Below are 22314 nucleotides of genomic sequence, written 5' to 3' on the forward strand. Positions count from 1 at the left end.
CAAGTCCCAGAACACAGCGGGGCAGGAAGCCGACCTGCTGCCCCTCCCTCACCAGCACCAGGATTATATAATTAACCTGCTATTCCCGACGCGCGCGGGCGAACCCCGGGCAAAGGACAGGCAGTCGGAGGCCGGTAGAGGCTGGGCTGGGCTGGGCAACCTCTCTAACAGCTACAATTATTGACCGGAGCACGAGGTACTGTTGATTTTACACAAAAGTTGGATACTTGTTCAGACTCTATCGTTCTTCTAAACCTGGTTTTTGACACATTTCCAGTGCATTATATGTGTTCATGGTTTAACCTCTCTGAGATCTTGTTGTTCCCCAGGATAATAACAGTATAGTATGGGGTTCTCCTAGCCTTCTTTTCTTAGTAAACGAGTGTACTATCAAGATGGGGAAGCGGGCCTGTACTGTGAGGCAACAAAGTCTAGCTCCCCCAAAAAGTAATTCTAAACCTACATCCATAGATAGAATGCTAGAGAAAGCATTGGGAGTGGTGGCTACAGAAATAGAGCGCACAGAGAGGCGCCTGTCTATCACCCCAAATTTAGAGCTGAGCCCATCAGCCTGTGACTCGTTAGTTGATCTAAGGGCAACAGGTATAGAGTCCACTAAAGATAAATCTATAACTGGGGAGCCATTGAGTCTAGCGCCACCCAAGATTACTCCCCCAAGGTGCCCAGGAAGAAAATGTAAAAAAAAAACCTAAAACATAATGTTAAACTGCCCACAAGAAGGAAAAAAGCGCAGGAAGGAAAAAAGCGCAGGAATCAAACATGGAAAAGGGAAACCCAGGGAGGAATCACACCGAGGCCAGGTTAGAACACATCAACGAGCAGCCCATGTGGGTTTCACTGCTGGTGACTAATCTTCGCAAAAAACACAGTTGATGAATGTAGAACAATGTCATACATTCACCCCAGTACAAGGATCTGGGCCTAAATCCATCGTTTTTTTGCACTCCACAGCACCCTGGGTTAGACACTGGCTATATGCAAATTAGCTCTGACCCTGTGCCTCATGGAAACAGTCCAGTCCGAAACATGTCTTTCCCAGACCGGAATCAAGCATCCAAGGACCGGTTTCTGGCTATCAGCCTGGATAGCTTGACTCCAATGGTGTGGAGAGCCTGGGACTCACGTCTGAGTATACCCAGCACACTCGGGGTGAAAATTGCAAAAAACACAGTTGATGGACAGAATGTAGAACAATGTCATACATTCTCCCCAGTACAAGGATCTTGGCCTAAATCCATCGTTTTTTTGCACTCGACACCAACCTGGGTTAGACACTGGCTATGAGCAAACTATAAAGCGGTCACACTAGAAGCTAAGCAATGGTGGGAAGATGAAAATTGGGCCACTATGAAAACTGCATTAGGGGACAGATACATGAGGACCTTCTGGGGAGCCGAAAATTTTGGAACGACTACCCCCCGAAGTGCGGCTGAACCAAACCTGGAGGAACAGGTCTGGCGGGAGCATTTTGAATCCCTTGATGCCAAGGAGCGATTGCCCGGTGATGATTTTGCCAATGGCTGCGACCCGTCGGTTGCTTGTTCCTGAGCTAACCGGGATCAAACCCCCTTGCCTGATGGTGTTGTGGGTCCAAGCATTAGCTTAGAAGCAATAAAGGACGCTTTGGCAAGGATAGCTCCGGGTAAAGCCCCAGGCCTGGATAAGATACCTTGAGACCTCTTTAGGAGCGAACCTGCTATCTGGGCCCCATATTTTTGGATGCTTTTTAATGCAATCATGCAAGGCATGAAGATTCCCTCGAGCTGGCTTCGTGCGGAAATAATTCTGATTTTTAAAAAGGGCTCCCCACTCCTCCCAACCAACTATAGAACTATTAGTTTCATAGACATTTTGCAGTATTTGCACGCGTCTTACTCCTAAGGCTACAATCATGGATGGAAGAGAGGGGGGTTCTGTCCGCCCTGCAGGCTGGGTTCAGGGAAAAGTTGTCGACCCTGGACCAAGTACTAAGATTTCAATTGTTGTACTGGAAGACCATAAGCCTGCAGGGGGGCAGCCTCTACTTAATCTTTGTAGACCTGAGATCTGCATTTGATTTAGTCCCTAGGGAGACATTTTGGCTGGTCCTGGGTGAGATGGGGGTCCCTGAATATTTAATCTGACTCTTTAAACGCTTACATGAGTGCAACTTAGCCCAAATTAGGCATGGCAAGGATGGTAATCTCACAGCACCTATACCCATCAAACGTGGCGTACGCCAGGGTTGCGTGCTTGCACCAACTTTATTTAGCCTCTATATTAATGGCTTGATTGATGCCCTGCTTGCAGAAAAAGACCTTGATGCCCCTAAGCTAGACTCCCGTAGAATCTCGGCGATGATGTTCGTGGATGACATTCTATTGGTAGCTAAATCGCCTATGGGGTTACAAAGGGCCTTGGACAAATTTGAGCTATTCTGTAGTGAAAGAGGCCTAGAAATAAATCTACAGAAAACCAGATTTATGGCGGTTAACTGCCTAAAAAGTACACGTCCTAACCCGTCTTTAAATGGTAAACCTCTTGAGAGAGTGTCATCTTTTGTGTATCTAGGTATTACAATCTCCGAATCCATGGAATGTAGGGCTCACATTACAAAATCTACGCTAAAATTAGCACAATCCTCAAGTGTCATCATGAAGATTTTTGACAAGTCTAGCAAAAGAATTGCCAGCCCAGCAATAGAAATTTATAGGGCACAGGCTAGAGGCGTGGCTTTATATGGTGCAGAGCTATGGAGCCACCTAAAGCTTGAGAATCTAACGCAGGTGGAGAACCAATACTTAAGACAGTTATTTAGACTGCCACGCAGTACCCCGTTGGCCCCACTACGTCTTGATATGGGAATAACACCAATTGCCGAAGTGGCGAGCCTCAAACCTATAATGTATTTGCGCCTCCTGTGGACCACTACTGAACTTATATCCTACAGGGAGGAACTGTCAGAGGTAATGAGGGTACGGGGCGCTGCAAAGTTCCTGTGGTTTGACCCCATTAAATCCTTGCTAATTAGTATGGGTTTAGGGGATTGTTGGTCTGAACCTGAGTCAGCCTGTTCTCTAATATCTAGGAATCAAATGAAGGTACTCTACAAAGAGTACAGACTGGCTCAACTTCATATCTCCTCTAGAACCGGGAAACTCACTAGAGTCTTTCTAGAAATAAAAGATATTCCTTGCTTCGAGACAGTAATAGATCTTATTAATCCACCAGCGGCAAGGAAGCTCTATTTACAGTACAGATATCGGGTGCTTCCTCTTCGCTGCTTTACATGTAAGTGGAGAGACCAGCAATTGATTCAGTGCCCGGCATGTGATCACCCCTAAGAAACTGAGCTCCATGTTTTCTTAAGCTGCTCAGGCCATCACAAAGCAAGGAGACGCTGGCTGGTTCAAATTTGTAGGAATCTTGGCAACAGGTGCTGTCTTGATGTATTCAGGATATTGATGTCCGATTCTAGTATCCCAATAGTTTATTCAGTTGCAGGTTTCCTGTTTTCCATGTGGTGTTCCAGAAGAGTTTTTTTTTTTAAATCTCGAGATGTCGCATCGATCGCGCCATGGTGAAGCAATTATGGTAGCATAGTAAGCTGGCTTACTCATTTTGTATAGTCTTAAATTTAAGGGCTCCTATCTTTTTTTAATATGTCCTTTTTAGCTAATTTATGTATTTATTTCTGTACTACGCACTTTTTCCGAAATTAATTGTGCAACTTTCGCCTAGATCTACACACTAAAAATTGAATGCACTCTAACATGAAAACATGTGTATAATTAATTTTATTTATTCTTTTATTTTTTTAATCCTGATTGACCGTATGATGTAATTTTAGATATAATTGATTGCTGTTTTGCAATTTTTAGGTAATTCTGACCGAAATAAAGTCTTTTTGACCTGAAGTCCTTGCAAACCTTCGGCCAAAGAATAAGATTTGCTTCACACAATAAAGGACAAACTTTAGACAATATATGAACTGAGGATCATCTCAGTAAAAAGCTTAAAGTTAACTCGTGTTTGATTTGACCTCTCTATCATTTAATCTTTAATGAATAAACCCATGCCCAGCACCAAAAATAAATACTTCCAACTGTAAAGCAATTTATTTTCATACTTTCCAAGGAGAAACCATGCACAAAATACCATGAATAGATCACCGGATAATGTACAGCATGTCATGAATGGATCACACTAAGAGGGGCTGTGGCTGAGCAGCTAAGATGGCGGACACAAACTAAAGACGCTCTGCCACAAACCCTTATTATCCTGTCAATCCCTATGTCACCAGAGGCCATCCACACTCAAGAGACGAGCGGAATACCACCCCCAGTGGGCCGGACTATATGGAACACTGGCCTACATTCCTGGCATAGCGACGCTCCCACAAGCCCTCATGCTCGGCCACTCTTCTGACGGTAGCGGCCAGTAACTGGGAGAGAGTTGGCGGTGACTGGCTGTATCCAGAGCCGGGTGGCCCCTCACGGAGCCTAGCAGCAGGCAGAGACCGGGAAGGCGGAGAAGTCCACATAGGAGCCGGCGCACCGCGCTGCGGCCCTTCCACGTCTGACTTACTGAGTGCGGCACTGCTTCCCACCGAAGATTGAGGAAAGTAGTGACCATTGGAGCGGCAGAGGTGCCCTACCCTACCGTGGCAGTTTGAGGTAAGGAGCTGAGCGGCAGCGGGGCTGATCAAATCAAGTCCGGGGGTCGGTTCAGGACAAAGCCTGGTGCGGTGCTCTCACTCTCCCTGCCAGCCGCCGGGTGGTCCAACAAGTAATCTGCCCAGCCCCCCTGCGTTCATTGCCTCTGCCTCTCCCAACAGCCCCAACACGGGGCGAGAGGCTGGGCGGCAGCAGAGGTGATTGAAAATTACTCTGGGTCGGCTCGCGCCCAGGCTTAATGCGGCTAATTTACTGAGGTATCCTGTGTTTCCTCCGTCTGCGACCCCCACCCCCCCCCCCTGCAACCCCCCCCTTGGGTTCTCTGCGTTTGCCCTCTCAGACTGCCCCGACGTGGGGTGAGGGGCTGGGAAGCAACAGGATTAATCAGAGAGGTCATGGAGGTCGTTGGGGCCCAGGCCTGGGTGCTGCCTTCCTTTCCAATTCTGCCAAATGCTAGCTACTGGATTATCCCACATCTAACCCACTCAGCATCTGGCCTCCACTGAGCGGTGCGGATAGGCGGGCGATATTGGGCAAGGGCGGATGACGAGTAACCCAGGGACAGCCCCCATACTGTGCAAACAAGTTCCCCTCGCCCTGCAGACACTAGGGAGCTGTAGGTGAGAGCAAAGATCTAATGAGCAAGCCCAGGTGGGGTCAGCTAGACTAGAGGCCTTAGCTCATTCTAAGCCACCTACCATTTTAAAATTCCAGTCCGATTGTGAGGAGTCGGAGCCCGCACGCCACTGTACTCCCTTTACCGGCTGCGCCTTGCCTTCACACAGCGGGACTCAGCCCCTGACCACCCCTTTGTTCAGACGGGGAGGTGTGCAGTGAGCTTATGTTACAATCTATGCCCTGTCTCTAGCTGCTCTCAGTTGGTGGCAGATGGTCTGCGGGCCCACATTGACCGTAACTAGCACTGCGCCATTAGACCTTCCACATCCCCCTCATAGTACGCATGATCACACTCTGATAGCATGACGCAAACTAATGTAATTAACTCGAATGTGAGCAGCATTCACACTCCAGCTAGGCGATATTCCATCTATTCATATTTGCAGTGCAGTGCCACCAACATAGCACTGTTGCAAGAAACACACATAACACAGCCTGAGTCTATCCTCCTTCGCAGGAAATGGCGAGACAAGTGTTTAGTACTAACTACTCTGCGCACGAGAGTAGTTTGCTGATCTGGATCCAGGCGGGAACACCTTTTGCAGCAGACGAGGTGCAGACTGATCCGGACGTTTGATATGACTTTGTAAAGGAACGCTTAAACCAGGGGTCTCCAAACTGGTCCTGGAGGGCCGGATCCATTCCAGATTTGTTGGATATCCCCATTGAGATACATGTAGTAATTTTAAAAATCTGGCATGGATCCGGCCCTCCAGGACCGGTTTGGAGACCCCTGGCTTAAACAGTCGTCACCTTGATAGGGTCCATATATGCCCCAAATGTGGAGCAGGCCATCTTCCTTGTCACCTTACTAGTCTGTTCGCACCTTACTGCCTCACCTTATTGCGTCACCTTACTCGTCTGCTGGAGTGGGGTCCCCAGCTGCTGGGTGGGGACTTCAGCTCAGTACTAGACACTGCTACGGCCTGCTCATTTCGTCCCCTGACACTCATGTCCGCCTTTTCAAATGCACTTGTGTTGAACACCTGGCTCGCACACTGGTCTTTAACAGATGTTTGGTGCAATCGCAACCCATATACCCGCATATACTCCTTCTAGTCTCATGTTCATGACCCTCATGTGAGGTTGGATCACCTGGTAAGCTCACCCTAACTCGTCCCTCTCATTAAGCATATAGAATACCTTGGTCGCACACACCTCTTAATCCCCAGCTCATGCAGCTCAGCTGGTATGCCAAACCACCTTTGGTCCCCACTTGGCGTCTTCAACCAGCGGCACTGGAGGACCCAGCGTTTCAGGTTTCTCTTGGTGCAGCCACGAGGGAATTCTTTGACATCAATGTGTGCACCACATGTAGCACTGCTCTCGAATCGGAGGTGTTTAAAGTGGTTGTCAGGGGGGGGCACAGCATGGGCATCACATGGAACATACGAAAAAACCTAACTCAGGAAATAGTAAGAATAGAACGGGAGATGCTGCCATGTGAAAACCAGGTGACATCGGGTACAGGAAGTTTGCGCTCCATGAGCGCAATGCACAGCGAATGCATAGAGCTGCCTGAGCAATTAAGATGCCTGAACTATGCGGCACCCTCAGCGCGAAAACATGCAACATCTGACAGCCCCAGGTTATTCCTAGCATGGGTGCTACATCAGGAGCAATCTCTGCATTCTGTATATGCCATAAACACGGCAGCGGGACCCGCAGTATACACTCAACACAAAATACATGCAGAAATAACAAGGCATTTCAAAGAATTATATGAAAACACAATTCAGCAGGATCGGGAGCACACCACCACCTTTCTGAACTCTATACGCCTACCTAAGATAACGCCAGACCAGAGCGCAGCATTGGAAGCCCCGCTTGAAAAAGAGGAGATCAGGGAAGCTATAGCGGCATTAGCCACCGGGAAAATCTGCCTGCAGGGTATTATAAAATGTATGCAGCCACCCTGGCCCTGTGTTTACTCACTTTGTACAATGCTGGCCTGGAAGATGCAACTCTTCCCGACTCAATGGCTGAAGCACGACTAGTTTCACTTCCTAAGCCCGACAGAGACCCCAAGGAGTTAAGCTCCTACCGGCCTCTGGCACTATTAAACACAGACTATAAGATCCTAGCGAAGTTTTTAGCGGACGGCTGTCACCACTAATCCAATCCCTAGTGCATATTGACCAGAAAGGTTTTGTACCAGAACAGAACACCTCATTGAAACTGCAACGCTTTTTTAGGGTTGCTCGCTATGCACCAGATCAAAGGCCCTGGTCAGGCTGCCTCATACTGGATATCTAAAAGGTCTTTGATACCCTGGAATGGGAGGTTCGAAGCATATGAGCTGTAAATTATATACTTTTCATAGATTTCCATCTTGTGTTGGGCTTGGATGTTTGCAGTTTGTTTTGTTTCGAAGAAGTCTTTTTAGTCACAAGATAGGTGACTCCTTACGATGATGGTGCGCTTGGAAATTGACTCCATCCCCAGATTGTTTATTCCACCATCGGGTTTGGATGTGATTTGCTGCACTCCAGGTCTGTACCGTCTTCCAACCCACTTCCAGAACAATACAGTTGAGTGGTGAAGGTTTGCGTGTGAATCGTGTTCCCCTTTCAACGTGCATCCTCCAACTTCAAATAATATTCGACCAAGAGCTTAGACGCGGACCGTTTGGCCTACCTCCGCCGACCACGCCGGCCGTCGATGGAACAGACTCCGTTTAAAAGACCTCTTCAGAGCAGGTTCTAATGTCCATCCAGAATTCCAACCTACAGAAGAAGATATCTCCGTGTCTGTACCAGACGACTCGGAGGAGATGAGCAGAACGTGACCCTGGCTCAACGGATCTGGAGTACCAACATCCAAGCCGCCACCAAACCCAAACCTAAGGCTCCGGTGACACCTTCGCCTGCTGGTCGGCACTTGAACAAATTTCAGACACCTTGCCTATGATACCGAAACAAAAGCCTTCTGACTCGGGCTCGAGTCTGCCTCATTCCGGCACCGGCATACACCTTCGGTACCGAAGTCTAAAACCAAGCCGGTGCCCCACCCTTCCTCGTCGGCACCGAAGACCACTTCGCTGAAAACCTCGAAACCGAAGCCACCAAAAAACAAAGCTTCGGAGCCAAAACAGGACACACCAAAAGCGTCGGAGCCAAAGAAAACTCTGAAACGAAAACTCCCTCACCAAAGGTTCCGGACTCCAAAACCCGTACAAAACTTGTTAAGGAACACACTACGCCCAAGCCTCCTACACCGAAGCAAGACATACCTGTAGTACCTTCGGATCCAAAGCAGAAAACGCATATTGACCCCGAAACTGGCCACCGTCTCTCCAAGCCTCCTAAGAAACGAAAACTAGACCCACCCCCCAGAGGTTTATCACATACCCCTCAAGTGCAAGGACATGGGTACTAACCCTTCTCCCCCTTATATACCTCCCTCTCCTCCTCCTCCTGATCCTGACTTATTTATCTCACCAGCAAACTCAGCATCACCAACATTCTCATCACCTACACTCTCACCTGCACCGCAGGATGATGATGGGAATGGAGATACACTAGGGGTGATGACAACCAGAACATACCACAGGACACAGTCCCAAGGGATGACTATGATCAAGATCCAGATCTACACAATTACCCTAATCTGTATCCCTCCAGGCCTTCACCACCTGATGATAACATTGGTTTTGCAGCACTTATTATAGGGCTGCTCAATACCATGAAGTGGAATTACACACTGATCCCCTATAAGAGGACTTCTAAGTGGAAACATTTGCACCGTCACAAAAATCCACACACCCTGGCCATGCTAAAAGGCATGTTAAAACACGCTACTGAAGTATTCAAAGACCCTGTTAGAGCGCGAATACTTACGCAAAGGCTGGATAAAAAAATATAAATCAGCTCCCACAGACCCTGTGTATATCAAAGGCCAGATACCCTTACACTCTATTGTTGTGTCTAATGCACGCAAAAGGCCTAATTCCCAAGCTACAGGCGATGCCCTCCTCCTGACAAGGAGTCAAAGCTTATAGACGCTTCAGGGAAAACAACTGTGCCACAGGCTGCTTACCATTGGCGCATTGCTAATGCTCAAGCTCTGTTAGCGTACTACCACAGAGCGCACTATGATGAGCTGGAAAAACTAATGCAGCACTTACCAGAGGAACATAAAACCAAGGCCAATAAACTCATTTAAGAGGGCAAACTTATTACTAACACCTCCATAAAATGTACCCTAGATGCGGCTGATACAGCATCTCGTGCCATTAATACCAGCATATTACTGCGTAGGCATGCTTAGCTTCGAATCTCCTGATTCAAGCAAGAAGTTCAAACCACCATACTCAATCAGCCCTTCGATTAAGAGCATCTTTTCCGACTTACTGTGGATACTTCATTTGAGAAAATGAAGAAAGATTCAGAGACTGCTAAGTACATGGGGCCCTTGCAACTACCTTCCAATAGGGGTTACTTTTGCCGCTCCTTTTACAGGGGTGGCTCCAAAACAATATCATCAGAAAATCCCATCCCATCTCATCTTACAAAAGCCCCAATCGCTACCTCCTCCAGAGGATATTTTCGGAGAGGATACAGAGGGAACATAATAGGGGAAGAGCCAGAGGTAACGACACCCGTAATTCCCCTACTACCAAGCAGTGACTTCCCTACACTACCCCCAACCATTCCACTCCTGCGGGGGGTGTCTCTCACAGTTTCTACCTGTCTGGAACTCCATCACAACAGACAAGTGGGTAAGACAAATTATCCAGTATGGTTATTGCCTAGAACTCCCCTCCACTACCCCAAATATCCCTCCAAGGAAACGTCCAATGTCATCAGAACATCTGACTCTCTTAAAACAAGAAGTTCTCTCCCTGTTACAAAAACATGTAATAGAACCAGTCCCCTTGCCTCATCAGGGCACAGGGGTTTACTCCCTAGATTTCCTAATTCCAAAAAAGGGCTGCTCTATCAGTCCAATACTGTACCAAAGACCACTAAACCTCTATATTCAGTCAGATAACTTCTACATGGTCACCCTCCAACAGGTGCTTCCATTGCTTCAACAAGCCGACTTTCTTTCCACTCTGGATTTAAAGGACACCTACTTCCATATTCCCATTCATCCAGCTCACAGAAAATATCACCGGTTCATACTGGACGGTCAACACTACCAGTTCAAAGTTCTCCCGTTCGGTGTGACCACAGCACCCAGAGTCTTCACCAAGTGCCTCGTAGTAGTTGCGACTCACTTAAGAAGACCGCACATTCTTGTGTTCCCTTATCTGGACAACTGGCTCATAAAAGCCATGTCACACAGCAGCTGCGCTCACCACACCCGCAAGACAATTCATTTGCTACACAACTTGGGGTTCACAGTGAATTTCACCAAGTACCACCTCCAACTATCCAACACACAAATATATCTAGGAGCTACAATAGACACTTCCGAAGCTCTAGCATACCCCAACCCAGTCAGAATATGCAACATAAAGGCTCTAATATCACAATTTCAGCCTCAACACTCATTACCAGCTCGAGTGTTCATGCAAATAATCTGGATGATGGCCTCTTGCATTCTAATCGCCCCCTATGCAGAACTCCACATGCGTCCTCTACAGGAATGCTTTGCAGATCAATGGAACCAGGCTCAAGGTCAGCTAACAGATCTGGTGTTGGTGTACAGCCGCACATATTGCTCTCTGCACTGGTGGAACACTCAAAACCTTTCCAAAGGGGGACCGTTCCTCGACCCGGTTCCACAGATGGTGCTAACCACAGACACATCCTTTGCCGGCTGGGGAGCTGATCTCCAAAACCTTACTGCTGGAAATGGCCCTTTTTGCAGGGTTATCCCTAAACTTTTTGCCTTATCCTAATTTTTTCCTGACCTGTGGGTGCTGGTTTTAGGACTCTGGGCACTTTACCACTGCTAATCAGTGATAAAGTGCATATGCTATCTGTATAAAATGTGTTATGGATTGGTATTCCCATGATTGGCTATTTGATTTATATGTCAATCCCTAGTAAAGTGCACTGCAAGTGCCAGGACATATCAATCAAATGCTGTTGGTGGGCTGCAGCACTGGATTGTGCCACCCACGTAAACAGCCCGTAAAGTTGAACTCTGACCTGCCATTGCAGAGCCTGTATGCAGCCTGGGCCTGCAATGTCGACTTGGCAAGTGCACACACTTGCAAGTCACTAAACCTTCCCTTTTCTACATGTGAGTCGCCCCTCTAGTAGGCCCAATGTACCCCCATGGGCAAGGTGCATTGTATGTAAAAGGTAGGACATGCCCTGGTGTTTGTGGCATGTCCTTATAGTGAATTACAGCCTACTTCGTTTTTCACTATTGCAAGGCTAGAATGGGCAGTTTGATTATTACATCCTATAATCCTAACTGACTCAGGGAACAATGTAGAAATTCGAGTTTAGTATGCCTGAACTCCGAATGATAAAATACATCTTTTAGTGAAGTTGGTTTTAACATTCTGTGTTTAAAAATACCACTTTTAGAAAGTAGGTATTTTCTGACCTAACCATCTAGCCTGCCAGCTTGTGTATTGTCTGTCTGGTTTGTGAGTGACAGGAGCTGGGGGAGACTCCAGGAGACAGGGTGAGTCAGCACAGAGCTGAATAAACACATCTACATGTAGATGGGTGGGAGGAGTTACACATGGGACCTGAATAGGGCTGTGCCTTCCCTCCACCATGCTGGCTCCACCTCCTGTGGTGCGTCTGATGACCCTGGCCTACACTGACAAAGGAAGAAGTACACACTGGCAGAATGCACAGAGAACTGGTTTGAACTAGGTACTGGCCCTTCTGCCTTCAGAGAACAAAGGATTTGATTGTATGAATATTGGGGCCCAGACCCCAGAGATTTAGTTTACTTCTGAACTAAGGAACCTGCCAGGAAGAAGAACCGGAAAAGCTGGAGGAGTACTGCCCCTATGCTGCGTGTTGAGGGGTTGGCCTGCAGTGGTTGCTACTGCCTCGGATAGGGAAAGGACTGGACTGTGCTTTCATCATTCTGCTGTTAAGTTTTCTCCAAGGGCTTGAAGTAGAGCCTGCCTCCTTTTGGAAGTCTCAGAGACTTCAAAGATCTCGCTGGAATTAAGGAACCTGGCAAGAAGAAGAGCTGGAAGAGCTGCCAGAAGGAGTACTGCCCCTTTGCTGTGTTGTTGCTTTGTTGTGTTGACCTGCAGCTGCTGCTTCTGCCTTGGACAGTGAAAGGACTGGACTGAACTTTCTCTGCTTGTGTTGAGTATCTCCAAGGGCTTGAGGTAGAGCTTGCCCTCTGTTCAAGAAGTCTCAGGAACAGCAAAGACTTCAAGCCTGACGCCGTCTACGATGCTGTGTCCTGAAGGCACCGCGACCCTGGTCTCACCGATGATGCCATCCGATGCCGCCACTGCTCGCACCGCGACCTAAGGTCACCGCACCGCTGTACTTTGCACCGCAGCACTAGACGCCTGCCAACGCCAGCGCTCCTGATTCCATCAGAGAGATCGACCTGCAATGGGTGTGACAACAAGAGGTCATCGACGACCTGCATCTCTGAAAGGTACTGTTTGCGGGTCTCCCCGACACCGCAACTGACCAGCGACGCCGCGGTCAGCCAGAACTGTTTGAATTTGTTTGTTCACGATGCCTTGATAGCCCCGGACGGAGCTATCGGCATCAAGGAACTTTGTTCGCACTGTATCTTTGCAATTTAAAGACATCTTGCAACGCATCTATTTTGAAAGTACTGTACTGTGGATTTTTATCGTATTTGGTCTTGTATATAAAAATATTGCCTATTTTTCTGAACAGGTGTGGTTTCCGTTTGTAGTGCTTACAATGTATTACTGATGGTTATGTGCAAATGCTTTACACACTGCCTCTAAGATAAGCCTCACTGGTCATGCCAAGCTTACCAAGGCGGTGAGCAGGGGTTATTTTAGGAATGTAACTGCTTCATCCTGACTAGAGTGGTGGTTTCTGCCTGGCTTTGGTGCAAACCTTTGCCAACCAGAAATCCCATTTCTAACACTTGCCATTCAAGGCATACGGACTACACAACAAAAACAATTCCACATAAACCATCTGGAATTACTCGCAATTTTTCTGGCATTCTAAAAAGTAATTTACTGTACAATCAATCAATCCACTAGACTGTTACATCTTGCTTCTCTTCCACATTTCATATTTATTACACCTACAACGCTGTAACCTAGCATATACATCTATAAGACTACATCTAGCTACAATAACAGCTTATCTACAAAACAGACAACACTTGTCTTTGTTTCGATTACCCACTATTAAAGCTTTTATGGAAGGACTTAAAAGAATAATTCCCCTAGAGTTCCGCCTTCTCCAGTGTGGATTCTTAATATCGTCCTTACAAGGCTCATAGGTCCACTATTGGAATCTCTGCACAAATGTGAACTACAATTCTTCACTTGGAAAGTAGCCTTCCTTATAGCCATCACATGAGTGAGCTTCAGGCACTAACCATACAAGAACTATTTTTTCAAATTCATCACAACAAAGAGGTTTTCGGGGCTAATCCAAATTTTTTTACCAAAAGTGGTATCTATCTGCCTTTCACCGTAACCAATCTGTTGAACTACCAGTATTTTTCCCTCAACCAGACTCGCTGGCAGAAAGAGCTCTTCACACGCTAGACGTTAAAAGGGCACTACTCTATTACATTGAAAGAATTAAATCCTTTTGGAAGACTAAACAACTCTTTGGTGCTTTCCCCCCGCCTCATAAAGGCAATCCCATTTCAAAAGCAGGTATTGCACGGTTGATTAAGGTAGCATATTTGTATGCACTTAATAAAGTCAAGCGACGTTAACCATTCCCCATAGGGCTCATTCTACATGCAAACTCTGGTCTTCTATGGTCTTCTTAGGGCAACATTCCCTTAGATGACATCTGCAAGACTGCAACTTGGTCTACACCACACACATTTACAAAACACTTTTATGTAGATGTGCAAGCAAAACAAGAAGCTACTGTGGCCCAGGCTGTCTTAAGAACACTTATTCAAACCACTGCAACAGACACAAGTTAGCCACCGCCACAAACAAAACTGCTATATAGTCTATGCAAAGTATATAAACCACAGCTCCTATTCCTCGAACAGAAAATACTACTTACCAGTATGCATCTGTTCTTGGCATGTAGAGCTGTGGATTTATACATGCCCACCCGCCTCCCCGGGTTCATTTATCTGTTGCAGTGTTCTCTTACTTCGATACAACACACATGAACATCTCTTTCTATTTCTTACTAACTCCATCATCGCCCTTTATGGCGAAAACAATCTGGGATGGAGTTATGCCCATGCGCACTATCATCGTAAGGAGTCGCCGCCTATCTCGTGACTACAAAGACTTCTTCGAATAAAAACAAACTGCAAACATCCGAGCCCAACACCAGATGGGGATCTATGTAAAGTATATGATCTACAGCTCTACATGCCAAGAACAGATGCATACTGATAAGTAGCATTTTCCTTTCTATTTGCAGTACTGCCACGTTACGGATTCAGGGAGGCATTTCTCAATATGCGTGCCAACGTCACTAGCCATCGAGCCCCTTGCAACAGCCATCTGAGAGCAGGGAGAGGGTTGGGGGGATTTCGCTAGGTGAAGACATGCATGCGATTTCGCCATATGTGAATGACCTTCTTATATACATCAAGGATGTGCACTCGATTCCAGATGCTGTGGCGCAGATCTTGGACGACTTTGCCGCGATATCTGGGTCAAAAGTAAATGCGTCTAAGTTCTGCCTTTTGTGAGAAAGTGCCCTCTTCCTGCATGGTTTCCTCCACTTTTTGCTGAACTGCTAATGTGCTTTGACTCACTGTGCCCTGGGCTCTTGCAATCAGGTACCCAGGGCCTATGTTCTTTCCCTAAAACAGCATTAAAGACCACACCGAATTGGTACTCTTGCCCCAGGTCAGTCCCTGGTAAATGGTACCACAGCTACCCAGGTCACTGTAACCAGGGAAGGCCTCTAAGGGGTGTAGCACTTATTGTGCCACCCTTAGAGACTCTGTATCTTTACACTCACACACTGCCTTTGCAGGCTGCTTATTTTGGTGCAGAACAAAGTGAAGAGTCGACATGGCACACATCCTTGTGTGCCATGCCTACAAACCACTTCTCTGGCGTAGATCAGCCACCCCTTGAGCTGGGTGCACTATACCAGTGGTGAGGCTACAGGTGCATGAGCCCTGTACCCCTATAGTGTCCAAGTCAAGTCCATTCTTAGACATTGTAAGTGCAGTGCTGCCATTAAGAGTAAAAACTCTAACAAATACTTTACACTCACCTCTGATAAAGCCTTACTGCTCGACCACACTACCACAAATAGAGAGTAAGGTGCAATCTACTTGTACATCTGCCTTCCTTTGGGGTTCAGCTGGACTCTGTGCACACTATACCTCACTTTGTTATAGTATATACAGAGCTAGCTTCCTTCACCTTTATCCCTTCAACACGGCATACCCAGACCCGCAATACACCCACACTAATGTTGACATCGAATGGCAGACGCAAACCTTCTGCTACCTGGCCGTGCGGCATGACTTACTAGAAGATAATATAGGTAGGGCGGTGACTTCAATTCGCTCTCAAATTTTGTTTTGGAGCTCTCTCCCATTGACTATTATGGGCCGCATGGCTTTTATTAAAATAATGGTATTGCCACAACTTCTGTACTATTTTACCAACTTACCCCTATATACAACTCCAGCTTTTTTCCAAAACGCTGTAGAGTGGATTTATTTGGGGAGCATCCCGCAGCCAAGTAGCACTCCAGAAACTCTACCTGCCGACAAATCAAGGTGGGCTTGCGTTACCCAACTTAGAGCACTATTTTCTTGCAGCTCAACTTCAATGGGTGGTCCGGTGGCTTTCTAAGCGATACCTATTGCACAAGGCAACAGACTCTCTGCCCTTATCACATCGCAGCCGCCTCTCACTATTTCACCCATGTCATAGGCAGAGCCCTCCAGTGCAATTACTATTTCAGGTAGCCACAAACTTGTTTCTGACATGACACACAAAGCCATACGCCCCTGCATTAGCGCTACTGGGCACTCCCAGAGGTTCCAGGGCTATAACTGCTCACGAATTGCACCACCTAATAGAAGGAGGGATACAGGGCATCCGTGATCTGTACCTTGACGGTGTTCTCTCTGTCGGAGAACAATGAGATCCAGCCAGGGCAATTTCTAATACATCGCGCAATCATAGCAGCACTAAGAAAACATTGGAGTGACAGGTCGAGAGAGCTTCCAACTCATTTAATCATCCAATACTTGCATGTCATGGAGCAGGAACGACATTTAAATAGGTGGTTCACCGCGGCTCTCAGACATCACACAGCGACGCCACTACTTCCCTTGTGCGCGAGTTGGGAGAGAGACCTTCAGCGCCATTCCACAGACTCTGAATGGAATACAGTGATAGAAGGGCCAAATCATATCCAACGCAACATGCGTTTTCGTTTAATTCAATACTTTATAAGACAGAAGGCTTATCTCACGCCAGCGAAGATCAAGAAGCACTACAACTGCACAGGCATTGTTTACCCGCAATGCCTTACAGTTGACGCAGATTTGCTTCACATGGTATTGAGCTGCCCACGTCTTTGAGAATACTGGGAATCTGTGGTGCTCTCCCTAAACCGCTACACGGGCCGCAATGTGCCCTTATGTTGGAAAGCTTGCATCCTACATATTTATTGCAGAACTAAGGATCAAAAAGTGACCTCCCGTTTTATCGGTCTGGGGCAGATAGTTGCTAAACGCCTAATCACCAAAAGGTGGCGATCCCCTGAGCCTTCTGTAGTTCTAGCATGGAAACGCTCTTTGTGGGTCTGGGCCACAGCAGAAAGTGCCGCACTGCATAGAGAGGAAGCACTAGGACTGCGTAAATTACTAATTGCCACACAGTGGGACACGATAATGCATGAATTCAGGAAACAGATGGGAACCATGATACTGGGCCAGAGACTGGCCCAAATGAGTAGTAAACTTAGCAGTTAGAGGGGCGTGCTGCGATCTCCTGCAACTGCCAGAGCAGAAACAATGGTTATGTTTATTGCTGACCAGGTACAAACTTTGGCAAATCTTGCAGGCTGAGATGTAGAAACACACTGATGTGCACTTGCTGTCTTTATTCTTTTTGTGGGATGCGGGGGAGAGTTGGTCTGAGCTGTTGGCGGCATCTTGTTAGTTGGAACTTATACTCCTAGTTATGTTCTAGTTGTATCCGCCTCCTGTGTTAGCCACTCTCATTGTGGTACGCCTGCTGCTGTTCATTTGACGGACTATCCAACAGCCACCCTTTTGAAATAAAATTGTATGAAGAGTGCATTGGGAAGCACATGAATGTGTACAGAGGCGTTCATTAATACTGGGAATTTACTATATGCCTGTAACATAAATGTATTGTTCACAATAGTCGGGCAGCATACACCGTGCTGCAGATATTTGCTTTGTTCTCTTGTTGCGAACTCCAATAAAACCGATCCAAACCAAAAAAAAAATGAATGGATCACATTAACTATGGAAGACAGAAAACTAACTCCTTGATACTCTCAACAACTAAAAATTTCTAAAACTCAAAGTAAGGGCAGCTGTGTAAAAGAAACTATGACAACGTCGCTAAGGAAGTACTGGCTGCTTAAAACGAACAGTTCAAATTGCTAAACAGAGTTTTACTCGGATAGGATTATGATTTCCTCTGATGCCCAAAAAACTTTCTTTCAAGCGATTAAAGAATTCTCGGATGAGAGCGGAGAAAATAGTACAACGTAGATTAAAGATAGAAAAGGAAACTTTTCCTCCAGCAATCACAAACTTTGACCCAGCAAGGATATCCATACAGACATGACAGACGTGAACTCAGGAGCACCTTCTGATCATGCCCTTTAACGTTTGACTCAAGTATGAAGTATATCACTAAATTCACTTACAACGCTACTGAATGCTTCGCTGAAAGAAGGTGCTATAATAGAAGCACTTAAAATTGCATCCTTTACTCTAGTCCTTAAGAAGCTAGAAGCTAACCCTACCTCCAAGAAAAGCTTCCATCCAACATATGTTCCCTGCAAGCATCAAATTACCAGAAAGCCTTGTTGCCAAACACTGACACAGTCACCCACAAACTATCACCGTCCTTGGACTTTAGCAGGCTTTCAATCTGCCCACAGCACTGAATGTGTGCTGCTGGCAATATTGGATGACCTTAGATTAGAAGCAGACCAAGGCAAGCTTAACGCTGTGCTATTTCTTGATTTATCAGCTATGCTTGACACTGTAGACCTTAGCATCTCAATGGAACGCCTAAGCTTGGCTCTACTGTCATGCATTACATTACCTTTGTGCTCCCAGGTTATTTAAGGAAGCTCTTAGTTTGAGCTCACAAGCCTTTATTGCCAAAGAGTTCACTTTGATTCTTATGCTACATCTTTTCCCTATTTATCAGTCCTTTGGTAAGAACACTACATTCACAAAGTGTAAATATTTATATGCAAGTAGAGGATTCACAGTTACTTGAAAGAATTGGTGTACATTTGACATCCAGTCTCTTTACATTTATGCATAAGATCAATATTGGAAAGATGGAAAATAATGGGCTCTAACTTAATGCTGAAAAACCGAGGTAATAATTGTTAATGGGAAATACACCCTCTGACTTTACTCCTGTTGACCCAAAGTGATTATCACTTTCTTTACTCCTCCAAATTTCGTTAAATTCTTGAGTCAAGATTGGCTGTGCCCTATCTAGGAAGATGCAGATATCTTTGCTGATATCGACTTATTAATACCATTTAAAGCTACTGCTGAAAATGGTCCTTTTTTGCATAGAAACGAGAGGAGGTGGGCCATTTGAACCCTTATATGGATTACACTGGATTACATTGTCATTAGCCTATCTCTACCTTCTTCTTTACTGCAGAAAATTAAGTGTCACAGCCCGAATGGTCAAGATGTATTGTTTGCTGATCACTGTATGGACAAGCTCCCGGTTTCATACCTGAGCGTATGAGAAGGTTCTCCCGCGAAGAACCTTCTCTTTCTCCACTGCCAATTTGCTGGTAATTCCTAAATTTAGCAAACGGATGACGGTTGTAGCTTTTCAATTTGTTGGTGCCAACATTGCAAAAAATTGCCTGACCACTACCTGTCTTACCACGTTAAGGTGCTCCTAAAAAACGTGGCAATTCACTAAAGCCTAGCAGCCTTTTTCTTAACCGGGTTGGATAATCTTAAACTTTGTCTTCCAGTGCCAAGAAACCACTTGTGAAGGAGAAATCTATAAATTGCGTTCTTATAATGCATTTTTCTTGCTTTAGCCCAGTCTTCTTCTCTGTTGTGATGGGTGTCTTTCAAGAGTTCACAATGGTAGAAGCGATTCTCCAACAAAAAAAATTAAATGCTCAACAAGATGATCTGAATGGTATAAATTTACACTAAAATAGACAGGCCCATAATTGTGCAGAACTATGATAATTTGTTCTGACTGGGCAACAGAGGCGTCTGCCTGCTTTTTTTTATTTTTTAAATGTATTATCACACATTTCAAGGTCTGCTTTTACTCGACACACCTGTAAAATCGTCATAAATTTGTTCATTAAGAAACTGTGGTACTGGAGCATCCAGTCAGGCCTTTTCATGGTTCTATATGATTAGTATGCTTTTGTTAGCTATTTGGGTCTGGGAGAAGTGTGTAACCTTCATGCATTTGTCCACTAATTAGAGTACTAAAATCCCACAGTGAGTTGAGAACTGAACTGAGGTTCAAGCCTCCTTATAAGCCGCGCAGTTGACCAGAGATGGATCTGCTTTCGCATAGGTGGGTGGGCCATCTGTGTGCTGTGCCACAGCATTGTGCATCACCGTTGCCAGTGTGCTTAATTTTAGCAGGATTTGCTCGGAGACTAGAGCCCCCTGGTCTAGAAGAGAAACACAACCGTAGCAAATTGATAATAAGCAAAAGAGATTAATAAAATAAGTATTGATAATACCAGGTTTTGCAGGACAGTGAGACTTGTGTGATCTAGCACTACATTAACACTAAGTTATTATTTTACTGGGATTAAATACCAGGCGGAAAATTGAACACTGTAGAATAGATTTTACAGGCCAGGTACTTTCATATACACTATTTCGATTTTCTCAGTGAGGGTTTGGTTTGCACTTTTTCTACCACTCACCCCAGCAAACAATCATGTGTTAGATTAAACGATTACACTTAAAACCAGTGGAAGAATGTAACTGAAAATTTGACTGTAGTTCTTGCAATTAATTGTTTTGGTGTACATTGTTGTTTCCATTGCTTGCTTTGAGAGATTATTGAAACAGCACTTCTGTGCTACATGCGAGTGTGTACACTTTTGATCGTGTAACATGAGTGACGAGGCGCATACATTCTTGGCAAGCCCTTCTATTTTTTCTTGCAGCCCGTAGACATGCCTTCACCATCCATGCTGTGTAGGCTTCTACATAAAGGCCATTAACACCTAATTCCTTGCTATTCTTATTCCCTGGACACCTATTACTCTCAGAAATTATTAAATCACAAAATGTTGTCGGGCCCTCCCCCAGTGATTTTCTCTTAAACGAATAGGCATGCTTCCAAGGCCACAATTTTTATTACATTTACAATGGCCTGGAAAAAGGAGAATTATAAAATTGTAAATTATCTCCATCATAAAAAATGTGTAATTTTAATTAATTCGAGCATAACTTAACCACCTTGCAGAAAGCTCACGTTACTCTTGCAGCCTGTTAAATCGCAGGATTCATCACCAGAAGAGAAATACCATTCTGCTTTCCAGTTTAATAAGGTAGCATATTTGTAACTGCAGTATTTATGTATTTTGCTAGCTAACTTACATTGGTAATAATTTATATTCACCTTTTACTGCTGCACTAGAATTTCGACTTTCTGTCCGAAACGGGCACCCGCTGCAGGAGCTGCATTGAAAATGGAGGACAGGTCATTCTAATGCAGGGCAGTTGGTGGCTGGGCCATTTATGCAAGCCACGGAGCAAAAATCTAAATTAGTGCCCAAAAAGCAAAAGGCTTGGTGATTACATTCCTTATAGCATGTTTAAAGTAAACGAAGAGCTTAGATTTGAAAATTGTCATGCAAAGCATTATGAAGGATTTAGCCACTTGCAGTTCTTGTAGTCAACTTATTTTTCTTTCTTTTCTTTATAGGTACCACCCTGGTCAGTGTGAGTGGCTTTTTTGCCCAGGAGACGCCATATCTGCTGTAGCATCTTCTGAGAAGAGCACAGGGAAGATATTTATATATGATGGCCGTGGAAGTAATAAGCCGATGTATGTTTTTGAAAGACTTCATTCATCCCCACTCACCCACATACGCCTGAACTCTGTCTACAAAGTAGTAGTATCAGCAGACAAAACTGGGATGATAGAATATTGGACTGGTCCTCCCCAAGAGTACAAATTTCCCAAGAATGTCCACTGGGAATATAAGACTGATACAGACTTGTATGAATTTGCTAAATGCAAGGCTTATCTCACCAGCATGTGTTTTTCGCCAGATGGGAAGAAAATTGCTACTATTGGATCAGACAGAAAAGTTCGCATTTTCAGATTTTTGACTGGGAAACTAATGAGAGTTTTTGATGAATCTTTAAGCGTAAGTATGAATTTATATGCTCAGACCCTCTAAATGCACTTGTAATTATACTTATTGAGTTGAATGCTATTTTAAGTCGAGTATTAATGAGTGACTATTTCTCCTACCACCAATCTATGAATGGAAAATTGTGACCGCTAATGTTTGGTTCTGATTTACTGTATGTGGCAAGTATATTTCTAGCACGAGCAAGTCCACAACAGTCCACAGAGCTGGGCAAGGCTTTCGAAGTCAGCAGCAGATCCATTTAATTATTCTTTGCCCTGCACTAGAAGTAAACATAGACACACTACCTA

The 22314-nt window shown here is 45.4% G+C and overlaps 1 protein-coding gene across 1 annotated transcript in view; it reads left to right on the forward strand.

Annotated features, from left to right (window-relative positions):
• The window catches only part of PPWD1 (peptidylprolyl isomerase domain and WD repeat containing 1), a 399690-nt gene that overhangs the window by 137230 nt on the left and 240146 nt on the right, over positions 1-22314 (forward strand). Inside the window, exon 5 of the mRNA XM_086960692.1 lies at positions 21571-22018. Coding sequence (XP_086816818.1) covers positions 21571-22018 — 448 coding nt within the window. The remainder of the gene's footprint in view (positions 1-21570; positions 22019-22314) is intronic.

This window comes from Lissotriton vulgaris, chromosome 3_1, assembly GCF_964263255.1.
Source record: "Lissotriton vulgaris chromosome 3_1, aLisVul1.2, whole genome shotgun sequence".
NCBI lineage: Eukaryota > Metazoa > Chordata > Amphibia > Caudata > Salamandridae > Lissotriton > Lissotriton vulgaris.